We start from the raw sequence: 21793 nt of genomic DNA on the forward strand, positions 1-21793 counted from the left end.
CGAACTTGTGACTCAGCCTCTTTAACAGCCCCCCAACTGTGCCTCCTAATCCCTGTACGTTTTAAGGGTCGACCTTGTAACTCAGCCTCTTTAACTCTTTAGAAAACGTAATTTTTTTCAAATAATTTAAAAAAGAAACTGAGTTTCTTTTCAAAGTATATAAAAAAGTTGCTCTGATGGTGAATCGAACCCGAATTTTCCGCCTGAAAGTCTGAAGTCTCAGCCGCTGGACTATACAAACACAATAGTAATTGTTGTTTAGCAAATAGAAGGTATTTTCGACGCAAGCAAATTCCCAAAAATCTTGATATGTGGTTTTTGGAAAACAGGGAAGGAGTGATCAGATTGAGCTGAAATTTCGACGATAAGCTCCCAGGCCCCAGGAAAGCTTATCCTCTAAATTTCAGCCCGATCAGACAACGTTAAAGGGGGGTTGTGGAGGGAAAAATTAACATGGGCTAATATAGGAAAACGAGGTTTTTCGTAAATGTAAATTCGGGGGATAATTTTTTCGGTCTGAAAATATCAAAAGGCCCTAACAGGTCGAATTCTGCTTCGAATGAGTCCTCATTCAACCGGATCCGTTGCCAACTGTGGCCTGTAGGCGTGGCTAAGAAAAAAAAAAGAGATGAATTTTAAGTGGCTATATTTGGTTTTTTGAAAACAGGGAAGGAGTGATCGGATTGAGCTGAAATTTCGAGGATAAGCTCCCGGGCCCTAGGAAAGCTTAACCTCTAAATTTCAGCCCAATCGGACAACGTTAAAGGGGGCTGTGGTGGGAGGGTCCAAACTTCCGGCCCAGTTTACCCCATGAAGATAAAGTCGGAGGAGGATGAAATTTTGCAAGTTTCTTAGTTTGAGCTTGGGCTACAAAATGCAATTACCGCCGTCTCTCTGCGACCTCTAGGACCTGAAATCGCTTAACATTGTGGTGGGTCGCCTCTTTATAGAGGCACAAGTGTGCCTCCTTGAACATTGCAGGTACTAGAATATTTCATTAGAAAAGCAAATTCATGCCTTTCTAGGATTTTATTAGGGGTTGAAAAGCCATAATTTTTCTTTAGGGTGAAGCTGAACGAAATCTTTCTTCTTCTTCTTCATAAGTCATCCTCCGTGGGATTCTTCAGATTCCTTTGCAGCGTATCAATTTTTTAATTAATTTCACAGAATTACTGCATCGATTGCGAACTTTAAAAAAATTTGAATTTTTCTCAGTTGCATTGCACTCAGACAGTATATTTTGTAGAGTTCCATCCTCAGTATAACGCAGCCTTCGGTTGCTGCCATTTTTATTTTTTTATTTTTCGGTTTTACACCAGATTATAAAAAAATGTTGCTCCACCTCCCTCCTTTATATGGATAGTCCCGTAACAACGAGCTCCAAGGGGTAGAATTATGGTAATGACTTAAATAAAGAAGCCTTTAAGCCACCATATTTGATATTCATCACTCGTACAAAGAATTAGAAAAATAATGAGCATAAGTAAAAGATTTAATAAACACTTTCATAGACAGTCTCACTTCGAGTTCTTCCTTGTCTAGCCCGATCAAGCCTAGCAAGTTCGGATAATCTAGGAAGACTTGGAGGCACAGATTCTTCCAAAACTACCCTACGAATCTCCTCCAGCGTTGGCATAGCTAAATCAATTGCAGTCTCCTCAGCTGTCGGTGCAATTTCTTCCCCTGTCTGTTCTTTGATTATCGGAGAAACTTTAGTTGCGCAATTGGGACACTTCTCTTGAATATAAAGCCATTTTCGAAGACACGCTCCGTGGAAGAAATGATTACAAGGAGTTTTTCTAGCCGATGTCACCATCGGCTCATAACAGATTGAGCAAACATCTTCAGACAGCTTCTTAAGCTCTGCTGGTGCAGCACAAGGAAGAGCGTTTATTTTTTGAACTGCTTCCCGACGTTGCAAGAAAGACTTCCAGCCGATCTGCAGCTTTTGCCAGACATTAAAATAGCAATGTACAAGAAGAATGACGCTATTTGACCACGACCACGTCCCAGCTAGAGATTCATGGAATCCAGCACCGACAATAAATACAGCAATAATAAATTCCAGAAACCTTACAACAGCCCTAGTATAATAAATAATATCATCCAGAGCCTCCCAAGGGTTAGTTCTATAAGAGTCATAAACAAAAATGATGTGGATAACAAGGAGGCCTGCAACTTGAACTGACGTCATCAGACAGGAAGACATTACAACCAAAGTCCAAAAGTCGATGTCAAATATTTTGGCCAGAGCACTAGACATATATAAAGGACATATAAAGAGTATTAAACACATCAACAGAACTTTACACTGCTTGAATATAGAAGAAGTTCCCCTTTGTGCTCCAAGCGATAATAAGAGGGGCTCTATTACTTCAAATATGCTTTGAATCAAGGAGGCGCTTACCACAAACAAAATAACAGTCATTGCAGCTAATCTATGAGGCATTTTAATATGAATAAATCATGTTTGTATTCCCAAAAGAAAAAAAGTCAGCCCTTCTGTAACTCCCGCTTTTGGGTATCTGTCATTGACAACAGCTTTAGGGCCTTGAATTATTACCTGAACTAAACGTTGAATAGAACTAGACAAATAGGCTATTGCTATAACAGTTGACAAAAACGTAACTGAATTTTGACAGACTTCAGTTACACTCCAAAGCAAACCCATATACCATCTATCAATAACAAAATTACTATTAGACTCACTATAGAAGACATCATCATACAACTGAAATAGAAATTTAACGCACCAAAATATTAAGAAGTGAATTGGAACATACAACTGATTAAACAAATCAATTAGTATAAGAGACAGACCGAAAGTCTGTAACTCATAATAAAGATGAAAATATAAAGATTTAGCAAAATTTGCGAGATCTGGTGTATAGGCCATAATATAAAATATTATAGTTAATATAATACAAGCAGAAGATAGCTTATGAACAAAGAGCAATAAACGAATTGGCATTCCGCTAAACCGAAAAGCAACCGGCAATGTATAAACTGCCAGCACTGCTCTTTTATAATGGCAGTTGACATCCAAGCAAAATGATATAAATGAAGCAACAACAACTTGAATAAATATTGCAGCTATTTGTCGGCGAAAAAAGTAGAATTCATCTTCGCTTGTAGCCCCATGAAAAATACCATAGACTAGGGAGTTTCCTCGGCCCGCACTCAATGACGAAATATCTTCTTTTCCAAGAGCAAAATCCCTGAAACAACAAAACTGCTTGAAACCCACTTTAATTAAAATGTAATGTAGCAGAAATGAGAAAGATACAGCTCAAGGGCGAACTTATTATTATTAAGGAATACATTTTCTTTAAAATCACTAAAAGGTAATTTACCACGCAAAGGCAATATCATCGCATGATGTTCCCAAGTTCTGAATTCAGCACAAAACTCTAATTTTCCCTTCATACAATTTGCTGTAACGCGACACAATTTTCCAAAGTACAAGGGCAGGGGAAGAGGGCCTAAGACAAGGTTTGGAAGGCTACCATCCTTTTCTATATGATTCCCATACCGGTTAAGAAGCGGAACTTTTATCTGTTTCAATATTCTGAAAAAAACAACTCTGGAAAACGGTCTGTTATAATTTTTGTCTCCTTGTTTCCAAGGAGACCTTTCTTGTTTCCAAGAAAAAGCATCCACTAAATTTCAAGACTATGTGGTTCAAAAAGAATATTTGCAGATGAGTATCAACCCTCCTCACTAAGATCAAAAGCCAGTGCACAAAATGGGAGCCCAAATCAGCACTGTCTCCTTGTTTCGAGCCCTTTTCTCCTTAAGGGCTTTCCTCTTAAAGCCCTTTCCTCCTAAATAAGCACTGTCTCCTTGTTTTGAGATCTTTCCTCCTTATGGATGTACCTATGTGCGTGAATCGATGGTTTGGATTAAGAAATAAAAACTGGTGTTTGATGATGTTCCACTAAAGTATTCACGAATTCCTAATATTCTTTGTGACATACAATTCTCATTATTCTATATGTGAGGTTTTTCTCCTCTAGGGAAGAGGAGCCTATTCACAAGAAGGAAGGGTCCATGGAAGGAAGAAGTCCATGGGAAGGGGTCCATGGGAAGGAAGGGGTCCATGGAAGAAGGAAGGGTCCATATATGGTCCATGTTGATGAAGATAGGATAGAGGAAGAAGAGGGTGCAAGAGCCACCAGTTGTGCTCGGTAATTATTTCTAGTTTTGAACTTTGGTCAAGCTTTACTTTTAATTAGAAAGCGGTTTTTTTTTCAATGTCAGAGACAAGCACTCACATGTTGCTAGATCTATTTTTTTTAAATATATATATTTCTAAATTTTATTACTAAACTTTCAAGACGTATAATTTGACTCGCAGGGATGTGTAATTTCAATTATAAACTTAAAAATTAGTGTAATTGAGAAGTTATAAAAGTGCTGTTAAATGATGGAGCAGAAAAGGCCTTCGACAAAAACGACAATCTCATTTTGTACGATGTTTGCGAAATTCAAAAAAAGTTTCTTCGAAAATTGTACTTTATGATCAAGTTTTGTGATGTTTAGCGGTAATGCTTGTCTTCATATACATAATATTGTAGATAAACTTTATTGATAATAAAGCAGAGTCAGGATTTGTAGTTATGAATTTATATTATAACTATATCACATTTATAATTATGAAATAAAGCACAATCAGTTTTTCCAACCAATAGAATCGAGAATCCTACCAGGATTCAGATATCAAGTAGAATCAAATTTTTTTTTTCTTTATCACAAGAGCTTTCAATTTTCGTGGAGGATAGAGGAGAAAAAAAATGCATCCCCAAGGGGGGATACTTCAGATCAATCCTAAGGGAAGTCCAACTTCTTTGTGTGAAAGGGAGGAGAGGGTTTTGGGCCTGACAACTTTATACCCATGTTGCCATTCATTAACCCCGGAGAAGGTCCATTTAGGAGAGGGTTTATTCAGGAGAAGATGAAATAAACCTATTTATAAAATATAGTTTGAAATAGTAATCTTTCTTGTTTTAAAAGTGACTAATCAATATAAAATAATGCACATGATTTCATAGATTTCTGAAAATGATTTTTCATGAATATCTCAAACATAATAACTACATGGGCACAGACACATTGTACTTTTTTAAGACTAAAATGAAAGCGTGGAACAGTCATGAAAAAAAGTCATTTACGTGTAGTTCCAAAATAGGTAAAGACTGCGCCACCCTTGCAGTTATGCAGTCTTACGAAACTTTCATATTTATAGGAACAATATTTTTTTTTGCTTTTACGTGTACTTGGCAATCAAAGCATTTTTAAAATATGTTTTAAACAAAAACCTTTCTTATCTTACATTTTAGCAGTAAAACATTAACATTAATTCAACAATCTCCTACCAAACATTTTTAAATGTCCCAAACACCAGACTTACCTATATTCATTGGCAATTTTAAGAGCTGAATCCACGGTGAAAACTTGTGACATTGAAAAATGACGGATCCGTCTTTCTGTTCCATCATCATCACTTAGAGATTCTTCCGGAGAATCAGCTAGCTCCAGTTCGGTTGCAACATAATATCTTGATATGAAACAGCCAACAAAGATAAGTCCAATTGAAACATAGTGCATATAGAGGATCACTAGGTTTTCAAGTGACAGCAAAAGAATGAGCAAGCCCTGGAGCAAAACTAGAAAAAAATATATGATGTTGAATGAGAGATTATTAGCCTTGGAAACCGGTTATATGAATGTTTTGCAGTGACGGTTCTGGCCTTTTTTGCGTCCGGGCCAAAATATTGACTAGCCCCCTCCCCTGTCCCCCAAAAAATTTCAGGCCGTATCTTAAAAAAATTTATTTATTAACAATTCTTTTTCAATTTATTGATTAATTAATAATTTATTTTTAAATCATAATGTTAATTTAGTTATTATTTAATTACTTTTGAATTTATTTCTATTTATTAATTAATTGATGATTTATTTTTATTATTATTTGCATTTAATTATTTTTTAATTTAATTAATTAATCAATAATTTAATAATCAATTTCATAATTAACTGGGGCCCCTGCTTTAATCTAATAAAAATAAAACTTCAAAAATGATTATAATCGTTACATTATTCATTTGAAAATTTTCCATCTCCAATTTTTTTGCATCCAGGGAAAGTACCCTTTCTGTCCCTCCAAAAGCCGCCACTGATGTTTCGACATACGCGGAATTCCCTCGTGTATGGGATAAAAATCAAAACAAAAGTTTGCTCACAATGCAGCATATTGTTAGCAAAACTCACGAAAAAAAAGTTCTGCCAAATCGACGAGAAGCACTTTTTAAAATTTTGCGCTATCCAATTAATTACTTGGGACACTTTGCTATGGAATTACAGAGAAATAAAAACTTATCCATCCAATTTTTGTATTGCTTATGAAGTTTTCAGAAGGATGCTTTCTGTGAGGAGATAAGACCCCAATGCTCTTTCTTGGCTGCCACCCCGCCCCACGGCCTCTCAAATGTGACCTCACTCCCTCCCATAAATTGATGTAGCTTACCTCTCACAACATATGGAAACCTTTTACCTAATAATGTGCATATCAAAATTTCAGATACCCCATCCAACAGAAATTTATGATCGATAACCAAAAATTAAATAATTCAACCATTGAATAGTGCAACTAAAACTGAACAAATCTACAATAGCTTGAATTCAGTTGCTAAGAAAAAATTTGCAAGATATTTCCTTTTTAGTGAAAAGAACTTGAATTTCATTTTTGTAAAAACCTTAAAAATCAATGAAAATAACAATTTTAGAAATATATGTATATATATATATATATATATATATATATATATATATATATATATATATAAAATGTATAATTCTTTCTAATGTGGTGATTGAAACAAAGAGCAGTATAGACCTTGATTCACTAAATGCACTAAAACTGTCAAATATGGCATGTATAATAATCCGGTGTCCGCGTCCCCCTTGTTTTGGGTTGACCCCAAACAAGACCCCCCCCCCAAAAAATAACAGTTAAGTATGCGTCTGGTGGCGATCCCTCGCAATAAAACAAAATTCTTTTCATAAAAAGAAAAAATGGCGATAAATTTGAGCCTCATTGAAGGAATTTTAGGTCCATTAAAAAAAATGAATTACAAGTAGCAAGATCTGTTTTCCAACATATTGCTGAAGCTTTTCCAACATATGCTGAAGCTTTAAACATTAACCCTAGACAAAGGTGTTTTTACGGGAGGGACAGAGGTGGCACTTGCCCCGGGAGAAGAAACTTTATGGGCGAAAAATTTTAAATAAATAATCTAATGGCTATAATCATTTTGTAATTTTTGAAATTTAATTTTTACTAGAATAAAAAAGAGGGGCGCAGTTAATAAATGATTAATATACTACTAATTAATTAATGAAATGAAAATAAATTAAAAAATAAAAATAATTAAATAATATGTTAAAAAATAAATTATTACTTAATTAGTAAATTGAAAAAAATTTTGTTAATAAATAAAAATTTTGCCTAAAAATTCTGTCGGAGACAGGGGGGGGGCGCTAATCAAGATTTTGCCCCAAGCGCAAGAGACCAAAACCGTCACTGCCCCTAGAACGTTTCTTTTGGGTCACTAGCAGTTCGTTCATATGTATTATGGCATTGTGTATTATGTGTTATATATATGTATTTACATACATTGGGATTATGATACAACTTTTGCCCAAAAGCTTAATGGCTGTGGTATGTCTGATTTTCTAAAGGTTTAAGAGGAACATAAACACAGCGTGGATTAGTATTTTCTTCTGATAAGACCCAAAATGACTTCAACAAGTATCTATGTTTAGAAAATAAAAAACAGATTTTTTATGCGAAGTAACGATCAACTTAAAATATGTGGAAACTTGGCGATAATGAAACTTAAAAAAATTCCCTAAATATCAGAGGCCTACAATGCAAGTGTTTCCAACCTTTCTCTAGTGAAGAAAATCCAGCTTTAAAACCATAAACCAATTGGATCTCTATCTCTTGTTCCCTGTTTTCTAAAAATAGCATATAATTTTTATTTACTTATTTATAACCCACATAAACAAAAGAAGTACAAAGGTGGGGTAACAATAAAAAACACAAAAAAAGAGATAAATAAATCGGAAGACGATGGCGAGGAGGCCTGTTTAAGCAAGCCAAACGTAAGGACATACTGTCCTTCTTTTTCGTTATTGCTTTTGTATTGTTTTCAGTTTTCATGTTTTCATATGACTAATTAAAAAAACTTTTTCCACAAAATAAATTTTTCAAAGAAAAGTAAAGAATTCCATTAAAAGAAAAATTAGCAAAAATCAAATCAAATAATCTACCAAGCGTGAAACTACCACAAATCAGCATCAATAAATAAATGAAACCCAAAATGAACAAAAATTACAATAAATAATCGAGTCGAAATCAAAACGAGCAGAAATTAATACAAGTTTGGCTAAAAACCCCTATTCCTTCTCATGGCCAGAACAAAGTTTCAATTTACTGAAAAAAAATATAAATGTTTTTACTTTTAAAGTATATCAGTATATGTATATTAAACTGACAATGCACATTCATTTGTATGTTTTTCAGTTATGTGCAAATTTTGTTCTGGTCTTGAGAAGGCACAGGGGTTTTGAGCCCAACTTATGTTAATTTCTGCTTATATACCCCAGGGCATAAATTAAAACATATGAAGCTAAGAGAGGAAAGGAAATAATAAATGAAAAGTAAAACCAAAAAGGGTGAGAAAACGAGGATTTTGTCAGCCATTGGAAAAAACATGAAGACGAAAAACAAGCAAATATTTCGACAAGGACCTCCGCCAAGTCGTTCTCAGTGCTAAACAAAAGAGAAAAGAAAAAAAAACAACAAAAAACAACCTTTTGGAGTTTACTGTACAAGATACGAAAAGAAACCCAGCCCTAAGGTTGTAATAAATTACAACCCTTACCCTAAGGGTTGTTAGGGTGGTTGTCATCCTCTAAGACCTAATTTCCAGAACTTTCAACTATGTGAAATAAAACGGCTATCTCAAAATTTGATTGAATGTCTTTGGGGAAAATAGTGGGCGTGAGAGGTGCGATAGTCGCTCTCCAATCACTTTGAACTATTAAATATGACCCAAGCTCTTTCTATTTACAACGAAATGAGCCCTGTTGAAGTTTCTACAACAAAACTTTCAATAAAAATCTTAGATACCTCCAGGATATAACTTACAACCTTTGCTCTGAGTGCTGGGGGGGGTGTCATTCTAAAAGACCTAATTTCTAGAACTTTCTACTACGTTGAACAAAATTGCTATTTGAAAATTTTGATTGGATGTGTTTGGAGGAATGGTAGGCGTGAGAGGGAGGTTAGTTACCCTCCAATCTCTTTCGACTATTAAAAACGGCAATTTCAATTTCCAATCAAATGAGCCCTTTTTTAAATTTATACAACAGCTTTCTATATAAACCTTATATGCCCCAGGGCATAACTTACAACCCTTGCACTGAGGGCTCTGAGGGGGTTGTCATCCTAAAAGACCAAATTCCCAGAACTTTCGACTACGTTGAACAAAATTGATATCGCAAAATTTTGATTGGGTTTGTTTGGGGAAATGGTGGGCGTGAGAGGGGGGGGGGGTTAGTTGCCCTTTAATCACGTTCGACTATTAAAAGGGCACTAACCCTTTCAATTGAATGAGCCCCTTTTGATGTTTTTACAACAACGCTTTCTATACAAACCTTACATGCTCCCAGGGCATAACTTACAACCCTTGCCCTGATGACTGTGGGGGGTGTGTCCTGCTCAAAAGTATAATTTCCAGAACTTTAAACTGCGTGGAACAAAATGGTTATCTCAAAATTTTTATTGGATGTGTTTGAGGAAATGTTGAGTGTGAACAGGGTGTTAGTTAGTTGCCTTCCAATCACTTTCGACTATTAAAAAGGGTATTAGTCATTTCAATTTCAAATAGAATTAGCCCTATTTGAATTTTCTACTACAACGCTTTCTATAAAAACGTTATATGCTCCAAGGGTACAACTTACAACCCTTTCCCAGAGGGCTGTGGGGGAGTGTCCTCCTCAAAAACATAATTTCTATCTGAAAATGAACAACGCTAAACAAAATGGCTTTCTAAAAATTTTGATTGGATGTGTTTTGGGGAAAAGGTGGGCGAGAGGGGGGTTAGTTGCCCTCAAATCACTTTCGAATATTTAAAAGGGCACTAGACCTTTCAATTTCCAATCGAATGAGCCCTTTTTCAAGTTTCTACGACAAAGATTTCAATAAAAACTTATATGACCCCAGGGCATAACTTATAACCCTTGCCCTGAAGACTGTGGGGGGGGGGAGTGCCCTGCTCAAAGTATAATTTCCTGAACTTTAAACTGCGTGGAACAAAATAGCTATCTCAAAATTTTTATGGGATGTGTTTGGGGAAATGGTGGACGTGGAGGTGGTGTTAGTTCCCTTCCAATAACTTTCGACTATTAAAAAGGGCACGAGCCATTTCAATTTCAAATCGAATGAGCCCTTTTTGAAGTTTCTACGACAACTCCTTCGATACAATGTGCCCTGCTCTAAAGGAAAAAAATAACAAATGATACATTGTGCCAACATCGTTCTTATATGCCCTCAGGGCATAACTTAAAATTCCTCAAAAACATAATTTCTATCTGGAAATCAACTACACTGAACAAAATGGCTATGTCAAAGTTTGAATTGGATGTGTTTCGGGAACTGGTGGACGTGGAAGGGGTGTTAGTTGCCTTACAATCACTTTCGACTATTAAAAAGGGCACAAGCCACTCCAATTTCCAATTGAATGAGCCCTTTTCGAAGTTTCTACGACAACTTCTTCGATACAAAGTGCCCTGCTCTAAAGGAAAAAAAAAATAAATGATACATTGTGCCAACATCGTTCTTATATGCCCTCAGGGCAAAACTTAAAACCCTTGCCCCTAGGGTTCTACGCTGAACAAAATGGCTATCTCAAAATTTTGATTGGATGTGTTTGAGGGATTGATGGGCGTGGGGGGGGGGGGCTAGTTGCCCTCCAATAACTTTCAACTATTAAAAATGGCACTAGCCACTCCAATTTACAATCGAATGAGCCCTTTTCGAAGTTTCTACGACAACTCCTTCGATACGAAGAGCCCGGGTATGGAGGAAAAAAAAAATATACATTGTGCCCACATCGTTCTTTACTTAGGCCTGTGATATTTTGACCCCGAAGTCCAAATTCGGCCCTTTGTGGGATTGTGGTAGTGATTTTTAAAAATAAGTATCTTATCTTAACAACCTTGTAGAGATTATAAAATTAATCTAACTCCAGAGTGGAGGTTTTAAAGCTGAATGAAACATTTTAATGAATGAATTTGAAACTACATCAGGAATGAAAAATGTTTTAAACCATTTGTCTTTACTTATTTGTGTTTTCTTTACTTTCGCTTATGGTCATCTATAAAAGTTTAGAACCATGTTTCCTCTGATAGTTACCTTGGCTGATGCCTTGGCAATCATTGACGCTAGTGATGCCCAGGACCTTTCTGCAGATGAAAGTGATGATGACCTCTTCGAGCCTCACGATATAGAACTTGAAGATATAAGTGAAGATGCAGATCCTAACAGCGCCATCCTTCCAGGCGATGAAAGTATCATCGACGAGGAAGTGTCTGAGCTTGAGTATAATTGTGAAGATGATATACCTCTAGCCGAGCGGGCTCAAATATGGCAGCAACCTATGAAACGACCGACATTGATGAAATGGAGGGAAAAAACGAGGTTTGAGATTCACTTGGGTTCAGTGAGAGATGAAGTTATCTTTACTGACCATTCTGTTTGGAAACCAGAAGAGTTTTTCACACAGTACTTCTCCCAGTCTTTTTTCGATGAGACGGCATAAGCCACAACCTACACCTATAAAAAAATTCCACAAGAGCCTGAATGTCACAGTGACGAACTTAAGACATTTTTTGGAGTTGTAATATTTATGGGTAATCTCAAATATCCTGAAATAGAAATATACTAGAAGGCATAGTACCATGTAAACCAGATATAAGAAAATATTGGAAAAAACCGTTTCTTCACTCTAAGAAGCAATCTAAAATTGGTTGTAGATGGGGACATTTCTGAGGACATTAAGAAGAACAATCGGCCGTGGAGAGTTCAGTCAATTATCGACTGTTTCCGCACCGTTTCCCTTTCTTTCCAGAGGGACAAAAATTGATTAATTGATGAGCAGATGATCCCATTTTACGGAAAAACGTCATTAATGCAGTATGTACCTAAGAAAGCCAAACCCCGTTGGCTTCAAAAACTTCTGTTTTGGCTAATCTGAGGGCCTCATACTTGACTTCAAGATTTATCAGGATGCCACTACGCTTCCTAAAAGTATGCGATGCTATGGTCTTGTAGCTGGAATCGTACTCAGGCTATCTCAAACTCTCCCATCCGGATCTAGCCTCTACTTTGATCGTTTTTTCAACTCAACAAAACTACTCGACCTTCTGTGCGAAATGTAGATAAATACAACTGGCACAATCATGCGAAAAATATTTGGAAAAGAGAACATACCTCTTAAGCCACAGAAAGAAATGAAGAAGAAAGTGAGAGGGTCGAGCTTTGCATTTGTGCGAGAAGATCGGAAGCTAGCCATTACGGAATGGTTTGATTCAAGAATTGTGACACTAGGCTCAAATTGCAAGGCAGTGGATGAAGAGACATCAGTGGAAAGATCGGAAAAAAAGCAGGGGAAGCAGATAATAATCTCTTGCCCAAGGTCTGTAGCTGACTACAACAAGTACATAGGCGGAGTGGACATGGCTGACCGTATGGACATTTATTATCGATTTGCTTCCAGAACTAGAAAATGGATCGTAAGATTCTTCATCATTTTATTGATGCTGCATGCTCAAATGCTTTGATCGAGATGCAGACTCATGAAGAAAATAGCAGGCCAAGCTTGAACAAACTCATCTTATATCGTTTTCACGTTGCAGAGTACCTTCTCTGTCGGCCAAAACCGGAGCCGCATGTGAGGAAGGTGACGATTGTGAAGTACTTTTGGCTGGTAATTTCATTAAGCGCCGACCATTACTGGCTGAGAGAGTTAGAGGAGCCATTCACTTACCCGAGTACTACAACCTAAAGAATACAAAGAGGCACCGCCTTCCTGGCTGCTCAACGAAGACGAGGTGGTGGTGTGTTGAATGTAAAGTGGTTCTATGTCTTGTTAGTGACGGAAACTGCTTTTCTTGTTTCCACCAGTAAACTACTGATGGAAAATAAATTTCCTGCTTCTTTCTCTTGATAAAAATAAAAGTATTATATAGTCGACATATATGTTTGATTTACTTGGTTAGGAACTGATGTCCACGGGAGTGGACAGTGGATTTTGGAGAGAGAGAGGGAGTGAAACTTTTTAGATGTCATTTTTTGAAATCAGTAATTTTTTTAACACTAGTTACGTAAAAACCTCACGTCTACAATGCCTATATCTATGCCAGTAGTCAGGAGGCTATGCCGTATATTCCACTTTGAAACAGTAACAGAAACACCAAAATTACTCACAAGAAACCGTTTTTTTTGTCCACGGTAGAAGATTTCATTTCACTTCATTTGTTTAATATACGTTATCAACAATAAACACAACACGACCACATCCCCTCCCAATGCAAGGGAATAATACGGAGGAGGGATAATCCAGTAAATGCACAAAAAAATACTTTCACTTCAGAAAGGGTAAAAAAAAACATAGCTGCAACCTCATGTACCCTGCAACCACTAAACACTCAATACTGATTTCCTTCCTTAAAACCCATCAATTAATATTACAGTACAAAAATATAGACACAATTTAAATTTCTGTGAATTTTCTGTGTAAAAATCTTATGTGGTTATTTTTCTATTAGCTAAGAAAAACACAATTATCTCTGGATCGCTATAAGGAGCTGATTATAAGCCCTTTTAACAGGAATTGTCTTATTATATGTTTTTCGAAAAAACAACCCTGCAGTCAAGGCATGGACACAGGGGGGGGGGAGGTTCAGTAGAAAAAAATAATAATTTCACTTGCTATTGCAATGAGAAGACCCAACGATTTGGAAAACATTAGAAATCCGAGGAGGGGAGGCACGCCCCAAGACCCATCTTCTTTATACATCCCTGTTGCAGCTCATTTGTACTTACAGTAGTCTTAAACGTTTACATACATGCAAAAGAAGATTAACCTTGTAAAATTCAAAACGGCGCTAATAGACCGTCATATTTGAAATAAAGTATAAATGATTTACGTTTTAAATCAAAATTATGGCATAAATAATGTTTAAAGTAAATTCTTGAATCAGCAATATGTCATTTAAAAAAGAAAAAGTTACCGATATCAATTGGAGGCATAGCATTTCTTAAAGCAGAATAATTGAACAAGAAGCACTGGGGGAGGGGGAGGGGAACTCCCTAAATCCCCTGATATCAAAGATTGCGGCTTTGAGGTCTCGGTTGTGAAGAATGTGGCTCCAAAACTTCCATGGAACCTTTAAATAGGGCCCCTTTTCAATGGATATTTTGTTAGTTCACAAAACAAATTTCAAAAATATTGTTATTAGTCCAAAATGCATAAAACAGATAATTTTTCTATTATTATGTAATTACTATTATTTTCTATTATTATATGTAAGTACTATTTAGGAATCAAGAGTGACAAATTACAAATTAAAATTTCCCTGCGAATTTCATGGTAAAAAAGATCCAAAAACAATCAAGCATCAAAAAACGTAAACATATTATTTGAAAAAAAAAAAAAAACAATAGAGGGTTGACATCCCGAAATCCCAGTTATCAAAGACTGTTTTGTGTTCAGCTGTTATCTGTGAAGCGCTTTACTCCAAAACCTCCATGGAAACCTTTAAATTGGTCCCCTTGTCAATGGGCATTTTTTTTAGTTTGAAAAAACAGCAAAATAAATAAAAAGGAAAAGAATATCTTGAAAATGACTTCTACATTCACATAGTCACACAAATAAAAAAGAAAGCAAGGAAATTAAAGAAATTTGGTTCAGATAGAGAGATTTAAGTTTCAGATACTTTGGCTTCTGCTTCTAGGATGTAAAGCCTATGACAATATCCATTGGAATAGAGACATATTTGAAGGTAGACACAGAGGCTCTAGGACAGGCAGCCTGGACAACAAGAGCAAACACACCAGTCTTTAACAGCAAGGGGTATAGGGGTAGCAGCTCCATTGCTCTTTTTTTATTGATGTGCATATTAAAGTTTAATCTTTGGGAAAACCCTCTTTTACAGTTAAAAAAGTTTTTTCCTCGCATATTGCAAAGTGTTATCATTTCTCTGGCGATGCTATCTGTTTTTCATAGCTAATTAAAAAGAAAGGAAAGTACTTTCCACATGACAGTAACAAACAATATTAATAGTTGAAACCCGGACTTTCTATAAATTTAAACTTTGAACTTATTTAAACTTTCTATAAATGTAGTGTCACTGTTATAAAGTGTCACTCATATTTTCTGTTAATGCAAACAAGTCATCATTTTTTCTTACATTAGATCAAACCGTCTTTTTCTATTTGATTTCAGTCCCCCCCTCCCACTCTACCCTTAAGGGAGATTACGTTTCCCTGTAATTATCCAAACCAAAGGTGATGCTTTATGGTTCCATGGAGAATTGAACTCAGGAAAATCGTATGTATAGAAGATTGCAGGCATGGAAAACGGCTGTGGAGTCAGTTAAAAATTATAACCGATTCCAACTCCAGGCATTTCATATACCAACTCCAAATCTGACTCTGACTCCATTCAGCAAAAATTTACTAAAACTCCGACTCTGGAGCTCTGTTTTAAAGCTTGATTTAGCTATATTTTATAAGTTATAACCGACTCCAGATATTTTCAATATACCAACTCCAACTCCATTCATCACAAATTTACTATTCCAGCTCCACAGCCCTGATGGAAAACAGGAAAACTGCATGGATTAGATGGAGGTTTACACCTGTAGAAAATTGCAACAAATCTATTTAAAACGCACATTGGTACAAATAAGTCACATAGTTATTAACTACTTTTATTACTATGCCATAAGAATTCATGAACCTTTAATTTCACTTCATTTCACATTCATTCCACTTCAAATTCGTTTCACTTTTTGAATTGCGAAACACTGACGCCTGGAGAGAAATATACTGTAAAAATGAGGTTATGAAGACAGGTTCGTAACCCGTCTTCATTCAATCCTTTTTTAATTAGCTGTCATTAAATGTGATTAATCATTAAATACTTTTTTCCTGGAGAGGGGCGACAGAGTACATTAATTAGAGTAAGGTCATTATTTAAAATGATCAAATAAAAAGAAAAATCAGTCAACTAACCCAAATTTGCTATAAGTGCTCCAAAAATATCAGCAACATCTTGAGAATGAGGCCAGGTATAGGCAACACTATACTCCCACCAGTGTTCAAGCAAAAAGAGTCCAGGAACTCGTAGTATTACAGATGCAACTATCTCAAAGTACTTCCCTTTCATTTGCCATTCAAGACTATGAAAATCCATTTCGTATCACTCTAAAAATCTACAAATAGCTCTAAAACTGGAAATTCAAATTTAAACAAATCAGGTCATACAACAGAAATATTGTAACTAAATTCTAAACTTCTTATAAACAAAATCCTGTTATCATGTAATAAAGCATTTTTATAATATATATGGTAAGACTCAAAACAAATTCACATGAAAACTAGAAAAAAGAGCTGAAAAACGTAACTGAAACTAACATAGCTGAAAAAGTTCCCTATAGTGACTTTCTGGATTAGTTGAAATAAGTGGCTTTCAATTGCACGTTTCTTGTATTTTCAAGCCCCTAGCACCAATCTTCAAAAGGGGGAGGGGATTTTTTAAATGAAGATAGCCTACAAAAAAGTTATTTTGATCTATGGACGCATGACAATTTTGCTTTATTTTGATTTTTTCAATGAAAATACTCCAAAATGATATTTTCCAAAATTCAGAGGGGAGAAAATTAACTCCCGCCCACTTAATTGGCGTTCCTACCTGTATGCTATTAACTTCTGAAACATACGTTTCACAGATTAATCTACTGCATTACTCCCTATGGGTAAATATAACTTAAAATTACAACCTCTTTTTAATAATTTTGTTTTGTGTAATCAACTAGTTGCAACCTCTTTTAACAGTATTTTGTTGTGTAATTAATTAGTTGCAACCTCTTTTAATAAGATTTTGTGTGTAACCAATTAGTTGCAACCTCTTTTAATAGCAATTTGTTGCAATTAACTAGTTGCAACGTCTTTTAATAACGTTTTATTTTGTAATTATTTGTATATATTTGTATTATTAACTAATTTCAACCTCTTTTAACAATATTTTATTTTGTAATTAACTAGTTGCAACCTCTTTTAATAGCATTTTGTTGTGTAATTAACTAGTTGCAATCACTTTTAATAAGTTTTTTTGTGTTATTAACTAGTTAGTTTGTTCTTTTATTGAAATTTCACAACAAACAGCTTTCCTGGAAAGCTTAATTATTTTTTTTTATATCAGAGAGAGTAGGTTATGAAAAGTCTGTTCAAAAAGTGTTGCAAATTTTGAATTTCCATGAGTTACATAGATTCAATTTCTGATTTCTGTGATGTATTCTTTGTACTCATGTATATCATTTATGGTAACAAATTCGCCCCTTGTGATTGTTCTGTTAGTTTCTGAGACCTGCTTTTCTTGCAAGTGTTACACCTTGTCTTTAATTTTTGCTCATCCCAAAAAATGGGTTGAAGAACCTATATCAAATTCAGTGTGAAAAACAGAATTAAGTGCACGGACGTTGATGACTTTGTGGACGTTGTTGACACAGACGAATGTTGACTTTGGCTTATGGTGAAGCTACCATGGACCTTTACAAGATTTATCAGTGGTACAAAACTTTCTCAGAGGGCCAAGAATATGTGAATGACAATGAGCATGCTGGATGATGGAGCATGTCAACAACAGTCAACATTGACAGAGAGAAAAAAAATAGTATTGACCAACTATCAACTCACCATTAGAAATTGCTGAGGATTCAAACATATCAATTAGCTTGTGCCATTCATTTTTATTGATGATTTAGGCATAAGACAAGCTGCAATGACATTCATACCAAAATTGTTCAATTTCTACCAAAAACATCTAAATTGATATGCAGCTGTTGGGCTCTGTCCATAATGACCCAAATTTGCTCCAGGAGGCTATAACTAGCGATGAAGAATGATTTTGTGGTTATGATGTCAAGACCAAATATGAAGATTTTGGCAGAAAACAACAGGATAATGTTGCCACAGCCACCGTATTTCCCAGATCTACCACCCTGTGACTTCTTTTTGGCCTTGAGAGTGAAGAGGCACATGGAAAAACGATGCTATGATTGATTACATAAAGACAGCATCAATGATGGAACTGAAGAACACAAAATAACATTTTGAAGTGCTTCAAGGATTAGAAAAAACATTGGCACAAGATTAGAATACCTGGTGGGGATTATTTTTAAGGAGGCAAAATAAACCATTCATGAATAAATAAATTTTTGAAGAAACACAAAATTTACAATACTTTTGAACAACCTTATACATATCATTTTTTCTTCGAATAACAGAGAAAACATGGAATCATTCCAAGCAAAGTTTTTATTTCTTCTCACATAGCTCAGCTTACCAAACCCAAACAATAAGTTTCATAGGAATATATCTTCATATGCTTTGTTAATGAACTTAAGCCGTCATGAGTTCTAGAAGAATATCAGACTTGATATTTTTTTTACTTATATATGCAACAGTACTTTCAAATCACTTGTTACTAAAAAATACACAAGCAGGGATAATGCTAAAAAAAGGGAAGCACCTGCTTTATATATTGTATCAGGTTAATTTCATTCATTTTTTTATTATCAAAAAGATAGCTAATTTTTGGATTAACTTGTTATTTTTGTTTTTGGCAATGATAATATCAAAAGCAAAAAGGTCATGTACATCATCACAAGCTTAAGAAATTAAGAAAATTTCTAAAAAGATTTCTAAATCTTTTCTTATTTAAAATATGATCTAATTTAACTTGAATTCAATCAGTGCATTCAGGAACACCCTTATTTCAGCAAAGTAGTAGTTATTTGAGATGTAACAAAATGAAAACTACAAATATTTGGCTCACAAGGGATGTATGCATAGGGAGTGGATACATGTAGAGGGAGGTAAGCGTCCCCCCATATAACATTCCATCAATCATAGTCCTAGGTAGATAAAATACAATATTCTACAATGTAATCATAGCTCAATTTCATATGAGCTTTCAAATTTAACTCCATTACAAGTAAAAAATAGTAGATATAGTAACATGATGTTTTCCTAAAAAGTGAATTTTAGCTTTTTTTTCACACAATGTGTCCAAAGCATTGGCATCAATTGGGGTATTTTTTCAAGGTGGATTTATTCCTCCCCCCCATATATTAAAAATTGGCATCTCTATATTTCTGATGATTGACACCACAGGCTCAAAGATCATATAAGATATTTGTACAACAGGTGCTTATAATCCCTTGACTCAATGAAAGAGACTAAATTTCTTAAAGTTTAAATTAATCACAAATAATCTACTTAATTAGTTTCTTGTCTTGTGTCCTTGCCAAGATCAACAAGATCCCATTAAATAAAAATGATACAAATCCTCCTAAGCCATTGCCAACATACAGGAAGGGGTGTCAAATTGATGTTTCAGTTGCTGGGTCTTTTTAGAGGGACAAGTCATATTATAGGACACACAAACAACTCACATTATAAACTAATGTGAGTTGTTCTTATTTATTTATTTATATTTTTTTCTTTTTCTTCTTTGTGTGTTTAGTTGTTGTGTATTTTTTTATGTGTGTTATGTTTATAAAACAATTTTTCTTTTTTTTTTTGGGGGGGGGGGGGGTTTGTGTTGAGAAAGGCCCCCAGACATGGGGCCGAAATATTCTGAATATTTTTTAATTAAAGTGTTGTTTTGTTTTTATTTATTTTTGTTTCACTGCTTTATAGAAATTAAAACCCGTTTTTTCTTGCTTAGTTTTTGTAATCAATAATTTATTTTTAATTATGCTATATCATTATTATTTTACTGATTTTTATTTATTATACTTTGTGCTATGTGTTTTTACTATATTTTGTGCTATATTCAAACAGGCACCTTTCTGGAGTGTGAAGAGTTGAGTAAAAAAGCATGACCTGAGGCATACCTATAGGGGCTAAAGCATACCTCTTATAAGGTGTCTATGAAGAAAAAGTGCTGAAATACAACAGAAAACAGGGTATTTGTCAATTGCAATAGTATATTTTAATTTTTGATGAAAGAAGTGTTTAATCCATCAATAATCAAACAGTTTGCAGTAACAAACTGTAAGTAAGGAGCAACACAGCTCAATAGTAACTAAAACTCTAAAAACAGAATTTTGATGTCAATAGATATGACAAAAGAATTGGCTTGTTATGCTGTATCCAAATATATAAATTCATTAAGTTCAGTGTTACCCATCAAAGGTTACCTACCTAAGAAAATTTGGTAAAGTTCTACAAAATCATATTATTGAGTTATGAATAAAGTGAATACACCATTTGATGCCTTTTTTTTATGCTGATTACAAATATAATAATCATTCCTACCCCCCCCCCTATATATACCCAACCTAATGTAACCCAACCCAACCTCACCCTGAATTGGCATAGATAGGGGGGGGGGCTGAAATTCATTTCCCATAGAAATGATTATTATATTCGTAATCAGCATAAAAAAGGCATCAAATGGTGTATTTACTTTATTCCTAACTCAATAATATGATTTCATAGAACTTTACCAAAAATTTACCTGATTTTCAAAAAAAGGGGAGGGGGAGGAAACACACCCAATAAGTTAAGGGATCTTAATGAAAACCACACCAGCATTGAATGGAGTATTCACTTTATTCCTAACTCAATAATATGATTTGGTAGAAATTTACCTATAGGCTACCCTGAATTTGTATAGGCCTATATAGGGGTGGGGGCTAAAATTCATTTCCAACAAAAACAATTAGGCTATTATATTTGTAAAAAGCATAAATAAGGCATCGAGTGGTATATTCACTTTATTCATAACTCAATAATATGATTTGGTAAATATTTACCACTGTCAAAAAAGTGATAGGCTAGCCTAATGACATTTGATAAGAGCATAGCCTTTAGACCTAACAAGGAATCTAATGATAGGCCTACTAGCCTATTTTTATTTTACTAATAAGTTTCCTTTAGAAGTGGCTAATCATATGCCATTTAGTACCCAGTTTAGCTTTGTTTTCAGACAGATTAACATGAAGAGGGTAATTATGTCCCTAGATCATGTTTGAATGGTTATATGTTGCAATTACTGTTACTTGCGAGTTAAAATATAAGGCTTTGTTTTCTTCAGACCAAAAGGAATTAATTTAATACTTACAGTTCCAGTGTGTGCTCAGTCCGGTCTAGTGTGTGGGAATTGAAAGCATGATCATCTCTTTAAAATTTGGCGGTTTGCCAGGGCTTTCACTTTTGAATCTTAAAAATCGGGGATAAGTCTTAAGAATTCGGGGAGTTTTCGGGGAAAAGTCTTCAAGATTCGGGGTAAAAACAAAATGGAACTTCGTCGCGAAAATTTGGGAGCCAAAATTGGTTTTAGCTGCGTTTTCAGGTCAAGTAGGGCTTGGATTCAAGTAGTAAATCAAGCCTTTTACAGAGAAGATTTTGGAGCCAAAGCACGGAATTGGA

At 35.0% G+C, this 21793-nt stretch overlaps 1 protein-coding gene across 1 annotated transcript; it reads right to left on the reverse strand.

The window, feature by feature from the left end:
* Positions 1 to 970: 970 nt before the first annotated feature.
* LOC148938544 (RING finger protein 145-like) lies at positions 971 to 21562 on the reverse strand. Its single transcript, XM_089107712.1, is given in 4 exon segments — positions 971 to 3218; positions 5411 to 5666; positions 16367 to 16566; positions 21486 to 21562. Coding segments are annotated over 3 exon segments (2163 nt in total). The 5' UTR covers positions 16548 to 16566; positions 21486 to 21562; the 3' UTR covers positions 971 to 1492.
* Positions 21563 to 21793: the final 231 nt, after the last annotated feature.

Source organism: Artemia sp. Qi Xiang Cuo, unplaced genomic scaffold (genome assembly GCF_049724085.1).
Source record: "Artemia sp. Qi Xiang Cuo unplaced genomic scaffold, ASM4972408v1 HiC_scaffold_3149, whole genome shotgun sequence".
In the NCBI taxonomy this organism is placed as follows: domain Eukaryota; kingdom Metazoa; phylum Arthropoda; class Branchiopoda; order Anostraca; family Artemiidae; genus Artemia; species Artemia sp. Qi Xiang Cuo.